This window comes from Schistocerca piceifrons, chromosome 8 (genome assembly GCF_021461385.2).
Source record: "Schistocerca piceifrons isolate TAMUIC-IGC-003096 chromosome 8, iqSchPice1.1, whole genome shotgun sequence".
NCBI classification, from domain to species: Eukaryota; Metazoa; Arthropoda; class Insecta; order Orthoptera; family Acrididae; genus Schistocerca; species Schistocerca piceifrons.
In genome coordinates, this window is record NC_060145.1 from 292,247,933 (window position 1) to 292,265,830 (window position 17,898).

General features: G+C 41.5%; 1 protein-coding gene across 1 annotated transcript in view; it reads right to left on the minus strand.

Moving 5' to 3' along the window:
* Positions 1 to 6,712: 6,712 nt before the first annotated feature.
* The window catches only part of LOC124712282 (netrin receptor UNC5C), an 82,816-nt gene continuing 71,630 nt past the window's right edge, over positions 6,713 to 17,898 (minus strand). The window contains exon 13 of the mRNA XM_047242576.1: positions 6,713 to 6,954. Within this exon, the coding sequence (XP_047098532.1) occupies positions 6,713 to 6,954 (242 nt within the window). The remainder of the gene's footprint in view (positions 6,955 to 17,898) is intronic.

Here is a 17,898-nt window from a genome sequence, read left to right on the forward strand (position 1 = left end):
TTGGTCCTCACTTCACTGCAGGGGCCCAAACAGCTGCAACATACATCGCGTTTCTACAGAATGATCTGCCAACGTTGCTCGAAAATGTCCCACTGGAAATGCGTCGACGTATGTGGTATCAGCATGATGGTGCACCTGCACATTCCGCAATTAACACTAGGCTGACCCTTGACAGGATGTTCAACGGGCGTTTCATAGGAAGTGGAGGATCCATAAATTGGCCAGCCCGTTCTCCTGATCTTACACCTCTGGACTTCTTTCTGTGGGGTACGTTAAAGGAGAATGTGTACCGTGATGTGCCTATAACCCCAGAGGATATGAAACAACGTATTGTGACAGCCTGCGGCGACATTACACCAGATGTACTGCGGCGTGTACGACATTCATTACGCCAGAGATTGCAGTTGTGTGCAGCAAATGATGGCCACCACATTGAACATCTATTGGCCTGACATGTCGGGACACACTCTATTCCACTCCGTAATTGCAAACAGAAACCACATGTGTATGTGTACCTCACCCCTCATGGTAATGTACATGTGCGTCAGTGAAAAAGACCAATAAAAAGGTGTTAGCATGTGGACGTAATATGCTGTTACAGTCTCTTCTGTACCTAAGGTCCATCACCGTTCCCTTTGGATCCCTACGTAATTCGGTGCTCTCCAATACACACGATCGAACAGTGGAGGAGTGGTACTCAAGCGTCAACTTCAGGTTACAATATCTCCGGATGTAATTAACATTTTACAATGCAACAAACGGCACTGATTACGTATTTGTTTATATGTTCAGATGTGCTAACAAAACTAACGGTGTTCCATTTAAAAAAACGTAGGTTTGTGTTAAAAACATACTTCCGTGCATTTTTTTATGGTTTGTATTAACCAATTACACTAGCCCCTCTCCTCACGTTCGGTCTGTGGAATCGATTCGTCAGTATTTGATGTGGTTTACGAAATATATCCAGCGTTTCAGTTTAAATTTCCCAGCATATTGTAGTTCCCATCGGAGGTCGCGATTGGCGTTCTTGAAAGCTATAGGCATCTAGTAAACAGGGAGAACCTCAAAATGGCCGAGAAGTTATGGGCAAGTGTGGAGTACAACTGATGAGCTGCAACTGTTGAAAGTCTTCATGCTGAGTGTTCGCTCACTGAAATAGTTCGATTCTTGGGGTACCCAAGATCAACTGTTTCTGATATTGTAGCCAAGTACAATGCTTCAGAAAAGTCTGGGAAAGTTCTATTAATGCAGTGAGGAAATCTCATTTGAGGAAACACATGTTACAAAATTTGGCAGTCAATGAAAAGCACCAGGCACTGATTTTGGAGTACCCAGGACAATCACTGAGGTAATTGGCAGGCATCAGTATTGTATATCAGTGAGTGAAAAATGCATTGGATGGCAGGAGAACCTCATCTGAGCCATTTAGTCCAAAACTGGCTCTCGGGTAACAATGACATATTCTAGTTGTAGGATTTCTGGCCCCCAAATAGACCAAATTTTAACACCCTTGACTAATATGTTTGCCAAATGGTTATCAATAAGACAAGGCACAATAATGGCAGATCTATATGCACCACTACTGAAACAACATTTGCGAATACGGACAGCGCTGTTTTAAAGAGTGTGTGCGATCGCTTCAGTACAAGATTGGAGGTGGTCATTGCAGCTGAAGGGGGTTACAATGAGTAATGCTACTCTTTAAAGATACCACTACTTATATGTAAAAGGATTTTAATTTTCATTTGTATTTTGTTTTAATAAATTTGCTTTTTTTAAAAAAAGTTTCATTTACCTGGATTTAAGTGCTGCACCCTGTATGTAATGGACCATCATTCCTGTGATCCATGTAACTGCGTTCATCTTATAAAATGGAAAAAACGTTCCCTCTAAAAAAATGCAATGTTGGAAGAGACAGCTGTATGTGTAGCGCACTGCATGAACACTATGATCTTCCTTGCCAGATCTAGACAGCCAACGCCTTGCTGGTGACCACCCAGTCTGTATCAAGCAAGCCGCATTGTTGACACATGAGTGAATCTGCCAAACATATGGTGTACTTTTTTCATTCGTTTTTAACCCCCTAGACTGTTGTTAACTAGACTGTTGTAGGTAGGTGGGGATGGTGAGCTATGCACTACACCACTTGCTTATTAATAGTAGAATGTTTCTGTTCCCATTGTTCTGGGTGATCTGTTGACGAAGCAGATGGTACATACCTTTGATGTCAGCTGTCGGGACATTAGTAAACACTCCTGAATGTAGCTGTTCAATGATGAACGTGCACATGTATGTTTATGGGGGCGATATATGTCCAACACCGACCAAGGAAGATGCAGTATTGGTACTAGTTCTTCGATGATCATCCCTGTGAGGAGCGATTCCTGCTGTGCCACCATTTGTGCATGGTATTAATGTACGTGGCATGGGCCTTCTTGTGGATGTTGACTAACCCAACTCCCCCTTCTCGCATTGGGAGGGTAAGTGTGTTGTACTTAAGCTGTCCCATAGTGCACAAAAGCTGCCTGAATCCTCATAGCCACCATGTGCAAGGGTAGAAGGTGTGTCTAGCAACACATCATGGGAGTGAGATAAAGGTTGATGAGTGACACTCACAGCATGTAGATCAACCATAGAGTATTTACTCATACAGATGTGTGTACTCTGAGCAACAGCCGTCGGTTGTTGTCCACAGCTGTTCCTGCCATCTCCTTATGAAAGATATACCAAAACATCAGAGGGTTTGCACCACCAGTAAGGATCCTTCTGTTCCTGGTAATAGCCCGTGCCCCACGTGCTTGAATTGTGATTTTTTAAAGTTGACCTTACTGCCAGCTGCCATTCCATAAGTCTGCAGCCAATCCAGTTCTGAGAGAGAATCCCCATAATTCCAGATGAGGAACACAAAGTCCTCTGTGTGTGCTCCACATTTGAATGATAGGTGCTGCAGAGAGATACCAGTAAGTCAGTGGTGAAGGCCTGTGAGACACAGTTCTAAGGCGGCCGCATATAGGAGGATCGACAAGGGGCAACCCTGTCTGATAGATCTTAAGATCTTAAAGTACTCTGTTCTCTCTCCATCGATCACCATCACCGATCTGGCGCCATGCAGCAGCCACATCACTGCAGTGATCGGTAATGGCAAGACACCCATCCTGTCCATCACCGCCACAAGGTACACATAATCCATCTGACCAAAGGCATGATCAAAATCTATAGCAACCAGTGCTCCTCAGAGTGACATGCTGCTGTGGCAGTGACAACTTCTCAATAATCTTCCAAGACTATGTGGATATTACTGATGCTGTCAAGACATGTCTGATTGCCATGTATTCGATCAGCCAACAATGTTTCGATATGACTGCCTGGTATGTGCATGAGGATTTTGTACTCACTATTAAGGAGTGTCAAGGGGCAATAATCACATGGTTGTTTGCCACCACATGGCTTGGGTATAGGGATCATGAGTCTTTCCATGAATTTAATGGGAACTGGGACTTATTGCCACAGGAGCTCATTAAACATACATAACCACATTGATGTTATAATAGTCACAAAGGCATGGTAAAATTGCAATGGGAATCCATCAGGGCCTGGGGACTTGTTGAAGGCACCTCTTGTAACCACTTCGTCTACCTCCTCATGCATAATTTCAGATAGCACAACTGCTTCCCTGTTCACATGCACTGCATTTGGGATTTCACTCGTGACGGTCCCCAGCTCCCTCTGGCCCTCCATGACACTCACATAGAATCTGCTAAAATGATCTATGAACACCTGTGCTACGCCCCTTTGTGTTGAAAAACAACAGCTGTTGCCATGATCGATCTCATGAATTAACGTCCATTTTCTTCTTCCTTCCTCCATCACACAATGCATTGAGGGAAGTTAGTTGCACAGGCAATCCTGCAACCTTGTGTGTATCATCATACCCACTGTCCCTAGCATCGCATGTTGTAAAAGTTTGGCCTCGACTCGGGGGACGGCTGTCTGGCATTCTAGTGTAAATGGTTGAGCAAACAGTTCCCAGGGGGCCGTAAAGTAAAAGTCAGTGGTCATGCGCTGCCATTGAGAAACATCCTTCCCATAACCTATGAATGTTCTCCATAAATCTGGCTTCGCATGCTCTCTCCACCACTGTAGGTCAGAACCATAAGAATTTTTTCAATGGAGGCAACCATGCCACATGTCCCGTGCCGTGTGTTGGCATTCTGCATCTCACGGGTGGGAGATGTTCATGTTCCAGTTACCCCTCTGACTCCATACCTGCTGTCTAGCAAGTGTAGCCATACAAATGTATGCCTCATGGCCTGTCAACGTAGTTCACCAGATTTCCGTGTCTACCGTCGACATCACGAACTCCCTTTAAACATAGATCTGATCCAAATGGCTCATGGAGTGGCTTGTGAAAAATGTATATCCCACTTGGTTGAGATACTTCAGTTCACGTGTATCAATTAATTCCATCTTGTTGATGAGCTCCCAAAGTTCTTGGCTAGGGCTATAGTTAGAATGTTGGTCCTTCCCGCCAAGTACACAATTAAAATCTCCACTGAGTATGTAAGCATTGTATCATCCCCAGATCAACAGTGTAACCTCAAGGGCATAAAAATATGCACATTTCCTTGTCTTATCAGATCCTGACGGTGGGGATATATTGATCAAACGTACACCACCTATGGTAATGGCTGTACCATGGACTGAAGGTAAATACTCTACTCTGTCTGTACGATCCCTTCCTTCAACAGTATTGCAGTGCCAGTGCCTCTCTCACCACACAGGGAACAGTAAATATCATAACTGTAAAAGACTGAGGGGAGAAACACCCAAACTTCATGTAACAGTGCTATGTCTATGTTTGCAGCCCATAACATGCCACTGAGCATCTTGATTTTTACTGATGTCATAATGCTATTGATGTTAACAGACCCTATCCAATAAGCTTGTTGCATGTCTGTCAATATAGAGAGGGCTCCTTACAGTGACTAATACTTCTGTACACATGCTGCTTTGTTTATCCTGTTCCCTGCCATCCCTCATGTGGTTTGTCATTACTCTGCGCACTCTTCTGGTCTTACTCTGGAGAGTGTGTGGGTGCAGGGTGTATACGGCACGGGACATCCGGGAGATCCGGGAAAAACCCGGGAATTTTTTCATCCGGGACAAATCCGGGAATTTTTTAAAATCCCGGGATTTTTCATTGTTTTAGATTTCAGTTAAAGTTTTGTAGGTTTGACGTGCAAGATCTGATACGCTGACAAAGAACTTTGACAAAGAACTTTGGTCCACTACTGCTGAATAATACTGCAGCAATGAAACATAAATCAGAGAATAACACCAAAATAAAAGTTTAGTTGCATAGAAAATGGGTAATTTACTCAATGCACAAACCAGTTTGCCGACACCGAAATGTGTCAAAGACTTTAGGTCGAAGATTATGCAGTACGTCCGTGACAACTAACGTGCATTCGATGTGCCTGACGTCACAATTGTTTACATTTGTAACGGATCACCAGAAAATATTACGAATAGTGGCTTGAGATGCGTTACTTTCAAAGTAAATTTTCACGCAAGATGATTTATGTTACGTGTGAGACTGTGCTGTGAATTTCTTAAATCACAGGGCGTTATAACTCTCATTCAAAACGTAACACTTCGAGGATCAGCCATTTGAAAAATGTCGGGCCCAGAAGATAAGTCATTTATGCCACTATTTAAAATTTTACTGGCACATTTGTATTTGATATGACTTAACGTGTAACACACGCTAAAAAAAGACCGAGCTTCAAGTTAGTTTTCATATTTAATGTTGTTCTTTCATAGATAAAAAAATTATGCAATCTATGGCAAAAAGTGTAATTGACTTTCAAAAACATGTGCATAACGTGTTACTGAGCAATGTCACAAGTCTCTTCATGCCAGAACACTTCGACTTTTGGCACGATTTTAATTATCAAATTAGAGCCTGTTAGTAGGCCTACGGACTTCCTACCATTGTAGGACTAATAACAGTGGATGAAATTCTCGTTCGTACATACACATCTGCTTACGTGTTAACCGGTGTAGAAACGCACTTTGCTGAGTTCAGCGAGCTCGGCCCACCTACGCGCCGCGGCCTGTCTTTCTCGTAGGCCTCGTGCTCCGAATAACTGCCGTCATTCGCTAGCGAGATCACGTGACATGAGCTATGACTGGCTGACAAAAGTCCATCACTCAACGCAATCCCTATTTTAGAGTTTTGGAAGCTACCGTGCTGTAATTTGTATGTATACTTTCGCAATACCAAAATAAACTCCGCATATTGTCTCGCGTCAAACAACTTTCCAAACGCATTGTTCTTCCTGGATTTCGTTTCCTAAAGTGCTGGGACGTCCTCCGCCGGTATAAGACCTTTACGATTCAAAGGACTGATAGGTTATACAGCTCCGAGGGAAAGTATACTGTTACTTAACACGGATATATTTTCACCCGCTTTATACGTAATTTCATCCGGGAGAAATTGTGTTTTTAACCGGGAAATCCGGGAAAAATCCGGGAATTTTTTTTTCTTGTCCACGTAGACACCCTGGGGTGTTGCTCCTCCAGCATAATCTGTTCCCCACTGAGGTGGGACCTGTGACCAGCCCCCAGCATCCCATTGTTGTTGTGTGCCCTAGTCCCTCCAGTATCCTGTTGCCATTGATCAGACTCCTCCTTTGTCTCTGGAGCATCGTCACGGGAAGGTTGTGTTGCTGTCCCGCTGGGCATTCCTGCATGGCAGTTCTTCTGTATCTATGGTCATCTGCTCTATAACCAGAAATGCCTCAGCATTGCCTTCTGGATCTGACTGTTCATTCTCCACCATGAGGCAGCACTTCTTCCAGCATTTTGGTGATTGCTGCTTCTGTGGCTGAGCCTTGGGACCAGAGGTCAGCATGGCCTCTTGATGTTCATGGAGGACTTCAGAATTGTGCACTGTCAAATTATCAATGTCCATAAGTGCCACATCTGAAGGGCATCCTGCAAGTGTGGTAGGTGGTCCAGTCCACTGTCGTCCTTCCGTGGTTCACTGTGATCTACCTCTAGCTGTATGTTCAGGTACGTTTCTGTTGCGTGTCCTACCTCATCGTGTAATGCCATGACATAGGTCATTGGGAGCTTAGTCAGATGCAGTTTGATTGGTGGATCATCCCATGGCAGCTGTAACAACATTCATTGGGTACACTCAGAATGTACATGACCCTCCTCCCCACACCCAGAGCACATTAATGATTGTCTGTCATAGATGACAACTGCCCTACAATCAGCGATGTATAGGCATGATGGAACATGTTTTTGTGGTTCGATCGGCACTTGTGTGATGTCACTGAGAACAGGATACATTTTAAACTCGCTCATTTTTCAGCCATGTGAGATAGAACTGTTCCGTAAGGACACGATACGTCTATCACCAGTTCTTCTGGCACTTCGAATGGAAGCTCAAAGACATGGATTGTTCATGGTCCCACACTTACGTGTTCAACTGCAACTACTCCAACATTCCTGTCTAAATGACAGAAATGAAGTCTTTGTCAGTGTTGGACTAGGAGTTTGTCTTGAGCCACTTCATTAATGAGGCTGACATAGACCACACTGCTGACTATGGATACGTATATTCCCACTAGAATGTCAGGTTCGACTTTTATGTCATCCCATAAATAACGTTCTATCTCAAAAGCATTCGGTCAAGCATATTCATTAACAAAACTAAATTTCAGTGTAGATTTGTAGAACAACAAGGCCATGATTCATTCTATGTAATACCATGGCACACAACTACACACTTAGTGTAAATATCTCCTGCACACACGTTTGGCAGGAATGTAAATTCCAAACAAACCACTGCTTTGCTGAAGGCTGACTGACCACATCCAGACATAGTGGTCATTGCAACTGCATGGACTGCTCTTGCACATCTTCCATTAGACCCAAATTCTCAACTTATCCATGCGCTACAAATGTAGTGCCCCTGCCCATTAGCCTCATTACTTGTGACATTTTGCCACTTTCTGTAAGAGGTCGAGCCTGCTGTGTACCCTTGCGGAAGAGATCATTGGCCACCTTCACCTTAATTATACATATATATATATATATATGGTGTCTGTTCTTTCATATAGGTCAGTTATTCCTTTGTGGAGGAGGAGGAGAGTTGTTTGACCTTTGTTTTCCTTATGCTACACTTATAGATAGTTGTTTTTTGATAGTAATTAGTCCAGTTAACTAGTGTTCCATTTGACTTCACCAACAACTGTGTTAGAGATCATCTTATGTTTTTACTCGTGGATTTTAGGCTTTTTTGTCTTCTAAGGCTACACTGGTTTGAGATGGCAGATACCTGCTAACCATCAGGAGAGTATATGCAATTTACCTAAGTTTTTCAAGGTATTTTCAAAATCTGGTTATGTTGCATTCCACATTTTGTTACAGTAGGTATCCAAAAGTGAGAAATATGGATTTTAAAACCAACAGATATGATTCTGTGAGTACTGTATATGATGTTGATGTTCAGAGTTACAAGATTTATATTTTGATTTTTTGGTCTGCATGTATTACATATGGTTTTTTTCCTTTTGTTTAGTCTTCCAATTGATGATAGTTGAAATGACAAAAACTGTCCAAGAATAAATATAATATATACAGCCAATGGCAAGAAAAATGCTTTTCTATAAATATCTCACAGCTGTAGCTAATTACCTTCAAAAATTTTTAATCACATACAAGATGTCCCACGGTACAGGGTTGCAACCCGAAGTGACTTCTTTGGAGTCCACCCAGATATTGCACAAAGCCATGTGTGTTCTCTGGTCAGAGGTGTTACTCATGCTAGCATTCCCACACATATCTCACTGTTAGTGTGTAATATTGTTAAGGTATGCAGGCTTCAGAGTTTTCCATTTACAGCCTACATATATACCACAGGTATGTGGTGGATGGCGTTTGGTACAGATTTTAGTGGCTTTTTATGCCCTATATGCATATTGGGCAAATTCATAGAGAATGTCTGATTGTGTTCTAATCTCTCTTACCTTATTCCTACAGCCTCTATGTGAAATTTACAGAGGTGGCAATAAACGAATTATAGCACCATCTACCTCAAACTCCCATTTCTTATGCTGTTGAGTAGTGGGTATTCTTCATGTTTTTAATGTCCCTGATAAGACCTACTGAGTAATCAAATGTCAAACTACACTAGTTTCTAATTTAAGGCTGCTCTATTGAATGACCACATAAAATTCTACTTTAAAATCACCTTTTTGTAATTGAAAACAAACCAACACTTTCCACTGACAATGGGCATCACACTAAAGACGTGATGAGCAGTATTTGTTTCTAGTGACTGCAGCTACAAATTGAAAAAAAGTCCACCAAAAAAACCGGAGAAAATATACCTGGTTACTATTATGAGGGATATGCTGCATCTCTGATCATGTTGTCTGGATACACTCATAATATAGATTACACATCACTAGGAGTATAGCAAATTTGCCCATACACTCTGCTCCAATAATTTTTGTAATTAAGTGAGGTGTTGTTAAGCATAATACATATACTCAAAGAGTTTCAGCACCCATTTTAGATGCTGCCAGACACTGGCATAGCAAGATGAAGCAGATGACCTGATCCATCTTTTTTTGATGTCATGTAATCTCGGGATGTGTATTTACGTGTGTTTTTGGATGATTATCTAGAAAACAGGGCATTTCAGAATATTGGGAGTAAATCAGCAAAATTGTAACACATAGCCCCAAAACAGTAGACAGCATTAGAAGAAAGTGGTCATACAAGGAAAATGGTTGTACATTGGAGTACTTGCAGAAATGTCATTGGTACAAATTGAAAAATGAAATTGCATAAAAGGTTGAGGCACATGTCAGCTGTATGCATATGACAGGAGTGCTATGGTGTTAATGGCAGGAGATGATGTTGAAGTTGCACCCATGCCTTTTACATTGTAACACTTGGATCACCAAAATGATAATGTTTGATGGTGTTCCTGGGTGAATTATATGTTTCTGCCTATTGCCAGCTTTGTCAAACATCATCATTTTGGTGGTTCAGCTGTTGTAGTGTCAAGAGTCATATGTTGCAAGGTAACACTGTAACTCACCAGTCAATGTTATTTTGACACTGTGCTTCTTCCCTTTTTCTCCTTTTTTCAGGGGTGCAATTGACCCTGACTTCATTTTGTTAGATGACAATGTGCAATTGCATAAGCGCACAGATCAAGGAGCTCTTGAAAAGATATTTGGTGATTGGCCTGGTCTGCCCATTCCTCTGATTTAAATCCCATCCAGCACATGTGAGGAGAATTATTGCAGCATGTCCACATGCACCAACCACCATCCAGCAGTTGTCGACTGCACTGGTGGAGAAATGGAACAGCCTACCTCAAGAACTGTGTACCAATCTTGTGGCTAGCGTGTGAACATGCTTCAGAGCATGCATTTGCCATTTGCAGTGATCACATGCCCTATTAAGAATTATGTCTGCTGTTTGTAATGTTATAAGGGACCTCAACTGGAGAAGACACAGGTGTTATTAGTAGGGGAGGATGTTGTAGTTGTGCCCATGTACCACAGTATTGTTCAGGGGGTTTGGAGTGTAGGACTGGGAACAGTTTTCATGTTTTGGTGGTTTTTTAGTTACTGTTGGAGGGAAAAATGTTTGTTGGGTGATAGGTGGTGGGATATGGCATTGTTGAAGGTTACATGGAGGTTGTGCAGGTTCTTCAACATGGCTTGCACCAATTGGTATGTTGCCGCTTGTCGATGGGATGCTCTGGACATCAGGCATTGCCACTGTTGTTTGGTGCATTGTAATGCGCGTGTGTGTGTGTGTGTGTGTGTGTGTGTGTGTGTGTGTGTGTGTGTGTGTGTGTGTGTGAGAGAGAGAGAGAGAGAGAGAGAGAGAGAGAGAGAGAGAGAGAGAGAGAGACAATGGTCAAAGTGATATCTGGTGGCGATTCTTTGCTCAAAGAGAACTGAGAAGGGAAAGACATGCATAAGTTATGGTTGTGGTGGGACAGACGTCATGGGTAGGGGAGGACAGACACTGGGTGGTGGGCAAAAGGACATGACCTGCATAGTGACAGTGAGAACAGGAGGTAGGAAAGTATAGATTACTGAAGTCATGAATGATGTTAAGCAGTGTGGACAGTTGTGAGGATGATGATGGTGGGCTGTAGTGGATTTGTAGAAAATGAGGAAGTGGGTGGTGATGAAATGTCTCTGAGGTGGTAGGGGATGACAGCATTAATGTATGAGGCAATGACAACAGCAACAGATAACAACTCTGACAGTGATGGCAGTGGTGGCAGATATATGAGGACGGACATGAGGAAACGGTGACAAATGCGGTGATAGCTGTCAACCAAGCAGGAAAGGGTGGTTGCAGCCAGTCTAGTTGAGGCAATATAGTTGAAGAGTATGAAAGGGACAGCTGCCACCTGGGATTTTTGATTAGGTAAGAGGCATTAACCCATTTTTTTTAAAAAAAGCTTGTTTTCTTAATCACTACACTCATCTGAAATCTTAAAAGAATCTCTAATGTTAAGAAATGTTCGTGTGTTTTTTGGAGGGTGACTGAAAAGTAGCTGAAAGCTATTTGGATGTGAGTGATCAACATAAATACACCTATTTCAGACATGCTGTGTTGCACTTTTTTTTACCACAATTTTATTTTCATGATGGATGCAATAGTATTAAGCTTAGAACAAAAAGCTTCAAGAGCATCATTATAGTAATAGTCACTTCTTTGGATATATTGATTTTCTTTTTCCTTGAGTTATCATGTTTCTAAATGTCAGTGCAATGTTTAGCATCAATTTCATAAGCTGAGATTCTTTACAAATGCTTTCCTAAAGATAGTGAGGAAGACCGCACTGCAGTTCCTTCTCTAAATCCTCGCACAAACAAAAAAATGGCTGACATTGAAATAAGTGTCCAAGGAATAGAAAAGCAACTGAAATCACTCAACAGAGGAAAGTCCACTGGACCTGACGGGATACCAATTCGATTCTACACAGAGTACGCGAAAGAACTTGGCCCCCTTCTAACAGTCGTGTACTGCAAGTCTCTAGAGGAACGGAAGGTTCCAAATGATTGGAAAAGAGCACAGGTAGTTCCCGTTACCAAGAAGGGTCATCGAGCAGATGCACAAAACTATAGGCCTCTATCTCTGACATCGATCTGTTGTAGAATTTTAGAACATGTTTTTTGCTTGTGTATCATGTTATTTCTGGAAACCCTGAATCTACTCTGTAGGAATCAACATGAATTCCGGAAACAGCAATCGTGTGAGACCCAACTCGCTTTATTTGGTCATGAGACCCAGAAAATATTAGATACAGGCTCCCAAGTAGATGCCATTTTCCTTGACTTCCGGAAGGCGTTCGATACAGTTCCGCATTGTCACCTGATAAACAAAGTAAGAGCCTACAGAATACCAGAACAGCTGTGTGGCTGGATTGAAGAGTTTTTAGCAAACAGAGCACAGCATGTTGTTCTCAATGGAGAGACATCTGAAGACATTAAAGTATCCTCTGGCATACCACAGGGGAGTGTTATGGGGGCATTGCTTTTCACAATATATATAAATGACCTAGTAGATAGTGTCGGGAGTTCCATGCGGCTTTTCGCGGATGATGCTGTAGTATGCAGAGAAGTTGCAGCATTAGAAAACTGTAGCAAAATGCGGATCCTTTATTGTATGATTATATGATAGCGGAACAAATACTGGTTACTTCTGTAAAATATTTGGGAGTATGTGTATGGAACGATTTGAAATGGAAAGATCATATAAAATTAATTGTTGGTAAGGCGGGTGCCAGGTTGAGATTCATTGGGAGAGTCCTTAGAAAATGTAGTCCATCAACAAAGGAGGTGGCTTACAAAACACTCGTTCAACCTATACTTGAGTATTGCTCATCAGTGTGGGATCTGTACCAGGTCGGGTTGACAGAGGGGATAGAGAAGATCCAAAGAAGAGCGGCACGTTTCATCACAGGGTTATTTGGTACGTGTGATAGCGTTATGGAGATGTTTAGCAACCTCAAGTGGCAGTCTCTGCGAGAGAGGCACTCTGCATCGCGGTGTGGCTTGCTGTCCAGGTTTCGAGAGGGTGCGTTTCTGGATGAGGTGTCGAATATATCGCTTCCCCCTACTTATACCTCCCGAGGGAGATCACAAATGTAAAATCAGAGAGATCCAAGCGCGCACGGAGGCTTTCTGGCAGTTGTTCTTCCCGTGAACCATACGCGAGTGGAACAGGAAAGGGAGGTAATGACAGTGGCACATAAAGTGCCCTCCGCCACACACCATTGGGTGGCTTGCGGAGTATAATGTAGATAGTGATAAATTGACATGCAGTGACTCAACTCTTTCCCAAATTTTCCTGGATACGTCATGCACACCCTCATGAATAAAGTAACTGCAATATATGTTAGTGGAAATGACTCCCATCTCTTTATAGGCAGGACTTTGTAGCATGATTAGTGCAGTTTCTTTTATTGAAAGATTGTCCATGTAAGGGACACTTGCACAGAAATTTGCTTAAATGTTTTGAAACACATTAAAGATGAACTCTGAATGTTTGAAAAAATGTTTTAAGGCTACAAGGTGTCTAGCTAGAAATTTCATTAACAATGCCAAATGAATGTGGAATTGAGACTAGTTCATTCAACAAATCATGTCACCACAAATCATCAGCTCTGCAAACACTTTGAACACAAAACATTGCTATGCAGTTAAACAATAAAAATAAGCACGGAACGGAATGGGAAATGCCAGACATGGACTTTTACACAGTGCCAAGCACTGTGACAGGACTGTTCTTGCCAAAGGGAAACAGAAAGTAGGAAGGGCTAAATGGCAATTGTTTGTGAAGCTAACATATGCAACAGTGAAGAATATGATTGTTCACAGTTAGATAAATTACAATCAGAGAAAATAGGAAAAATAACTTTATGCAAGACACACAAAGAAATAATGGAAAATCCAGGATGGAATGTAACAAAATTATGAAATGGAAAGTTGCTGCTCACCATATAGCGGAGATGCTGAGTCAGAGATAGGTACAACAAAAAGACTGTCACAAATAAAGCTTTCAGCCAGCAAGGCCTTTGTCAAAAATAGATGACAGACACAGAAACAGACACTCACACAAACATAACTCACACACACATGACTGCAGTCTCTGGCAACTGAAGCTTCAATTACCAGCCTGCAGTCATGTGTGAGTTGCTTTTGTGTGAGTGTGTGTTTGAGCATCTGTCGTCTATTTTTGATGAAGGCCTCACTGGCTGAAAGCTTTTTTTGTGACAGTCTTTTTGTTTTCCTTATCTGCAACTCAGCATGTATGCTACACAAAGAAATAAATGAGATGTTCTGCTGAAAAAGTATTTTTAATTGTGAAAATGTGAAATAACCATAAATTGTTTAAATTTTAAAAGAAATAGGCGTTTTTCTTCAGTATGAAGTGTAGGGTTTGCAAGACTGGACTATGGGATTTCATGTTCTCAGCTGAGACAATGTGTCACTGTTTTTGGACTCTCCTCCGTAGTCCATCACATGGCCTCCACAGTTTCCTGCAACATTGATAGCCGCCCAGAATGCTTAAGCGTTCCCAAGTCACCGGAAACTGTTGATCAAACTTTTAATGGTTGTTCACATTGGGGCTTCGGTATAATAATGTTGATGAAACTATATTTGATCTGAGCAAAGGGCAGTCTGTTGAGTCTTCACCTTACAATGCTGATTTGTTGTTCTGTGGTCAACATCTTTCAGATTACCTGCAATAAAGGGACAAAAATTAGCGGTGTCCCAGAAATGATTAAGGACTTCTCCTTGGGCACCCTGTATATTTCATCTTCCAACTGTGGATTGGACAGATGTGAGCAGCAGCTCCTCCTATATCCCAACTCTCATGCCTGGCTGGTGGCTTTGCCTTGCCTGAGTGTGGCACAACATAGTGGCATACAATCACCTAACATGGTGTGGAGAGGTTACATAGGGCCTGTAGCTGGGAACAGAATGTGCAGTAAACCTCTGTGTTGCCTCCCAACTTGCACAGCAGTGTGATGAAGACAATTGCTCCAGTATAACTGTTTCTAATAAAATTTCGCCACAGCACAATTGTTTAGTGAAATGCCTGTTTGCTGTACATATGTAAATTAAAGTCCCCTGCTGTGATTCTGCCTGTGAGTTAGGGGTAATCTCAGGAGCTAGTCAATGGATTCTGACACAGTTTTCACTAATACATAGACTGACCTGCACACAATGTTTGCATATATAATGTTTGTTTAAATTGGCTGAACCACATAAATCAAAGTCCCCTACTACTGTGAAAACAATGCCATTGCCATCTGGTGATGAATGGCTGAATTCCTTAGAAAAGCAATACCTCACAAAGATTGGTGCTGCTGTCTGGTGGTGAAGGGTCCCTTGCACTAATATTATGTGACAGGGGATGCTGTGTGCAAATGTTGTGTGGCAGAGGGTGCTTCTTACCAATCATATGTGGCATGTTTGTTATGAATGGTATGTGGTGAAGGTTGTTTCATGGCAATCTTTCATTGCAGAGGGTGGATCCTACCAATGTTACATTGCAGAGTGTGCTTTGTAGTGATGTTACATTCTAAATGCAGGAAAAGGTTACACACAAAAAGCAGGTTGCACCATATTGGCATTGGAATTGGGCAACTGCCAAGTGACTGGATCTCACATTAGAATTTTAGTAATAGTTACATGCAGTGGCCCATGAACAAAATTACTAGTACATTAGGAAAGTTGTCCAGCCATAGATACTTAGCTCTATCCATACAAAGCTGAGGTGGATTGCTAATAGTCTAAAAAAAAATCCCTGCTTCAGGGTAATTGATGAAACAGGTCATAAAATTTGTGCTATTTGTAATTACATGCCTAACTGTTTTATAAAATCATTCCTGCTTCACCATAATTGTTTAATAAAATGCCAGCTGTCTTGAATTGTGCCAAAATCTTAGACAAGGGGAAGTGAAAGGAGAGCCGGAGGGGTGGTTTTGACCTTGATCCTCATGACACTGATAGAGCCCCATTGCCTGTCCTCGTACCCTTATTTATCCCCTATTGGTAATGACTTCAGTTGTCCACTTCTGTTGACACAATTTTTATTTTTTTTGAATACATAATTTTGTTGATGAAATTGTAACATTGAATAATTTGTTAACTGTGACTACCCCCTCTTACATACTTTCACAGCATGTATAATTCAAGTAATTATTATAATACATATTTATAGTGTTTTTTGTTATTTAATTGAATGACACATAAAAATATGAGAGAAATAAATCAACGCTACACACTGTCACAGTATCTGAAATAGTCCAATGATGCTCAGGCAGTTTTCTGAGTCCATGCCTAAAAAAAAAACAAGAAATGCAGACATAGTTTTCTGACCATATAAATTCTGACAGGGAGAGTCAGAAGCAGAAAGAACAGTCCAGTGTAGCGCTCACTTCGGCATTTCCAGCACTGCGGTAGGCAATGACTGGAGTATGAGGTATGACAGAGAGAGAGCACACTGGTGCCATCGCAGTGAATTCTCATCTCTTTCTGTAGAGAATGCATTATGCAGCTGCCTTCTAATTTGTACGCCACTGTAGTTCACTGGATGCTGGCAGAAACAAACAAATAACCTACTTTCTGGTGGTTCATGAACAGAGTCTAGTGCCCAACTGAACTGTCTGATCAGTGATTGTTCAATACAAATGACAACCATGCTGCAGATGGTGTAAATCTACATCTCAGAGTTACAAAAGTCTGAGACTGCACCTCTTAAATACGCAAACATGCAACAAATTTGAGTATGAAACTATAGATGCACACAGAAAAAGCTACATACGTAAGTTGCTACTCTTCTAATGGGTCACAAACATCTTCATCTGGATTCAAATCCTAGCCTGGCACAAATATTTTCATCATATCTTTTCAACTTCTAGCATGTGTATACTCAGACTCTTGTGAAAAATAATTTTGATTGTTAACGTCTCCATATATGTTTTGTTGACATCAATGACAGGTGGTGATTTTGACTTCCAGTCAGACAAGGGACTTCTTATCACATCATTTCAAGTTCAAACATGGCACTCCTAGCTACTCGTGAAAAAGAATTCAGTAGTCAACGTCTCTTTGTATGTAGTGAGCAATGGTGATATGTGCAGTGTTCCACTCCCAGTCTGCACAGAAATCTTCATTGCATTATGTCTAGTTCAAGTATGTGCAGATTTTGCTACAGGTGAAAGAAACTCATATTTAACATCCATTTGTGGACAGAAAACAATGGCAATAGATACCAGGTTTGAATCCTGAGTATAGTAAAAATTACTCATTTGTCTCTTCATTTCAGGTTCAAACATCTCACTGCTGGTGAAAAAGTTCAATTCTCGTATCTATTGTGTGACTATGCTGTGTGAACAATGTGATGAGGTGCTGGGTTCAAATCCTTGTCAAACACAAAACTGTACATCACATTATGTCAAGTTTAAACATCTGCATATTTTGTTACTTGTGAGTGAAACCATATTTAATGTCTTTTGTGATTAATTGGCAGGGAAATAGTTGCTGGGTAGGAGCATAGTCCAGTACAAAAATTTGTCATGTACCTTCAAGTTCAGATTTGCTACCTGATGCTGGCTAAAACTTGGATGTTTCACATCTCTTTATGACTAGTTTCATGAATGGGTTCATGTGATTACGTCCAGGAAACCACAACTATTTACAGCTCTGCCCTTCAGTTGAGATTGTGTTCCATTTCCAGTTATTTCAATGGAACATCATGCACTGTGCATTCTTTCTTGGAATGCATGTCTCAAAAATAAATATAGTTTATGGCACAATTAAATCT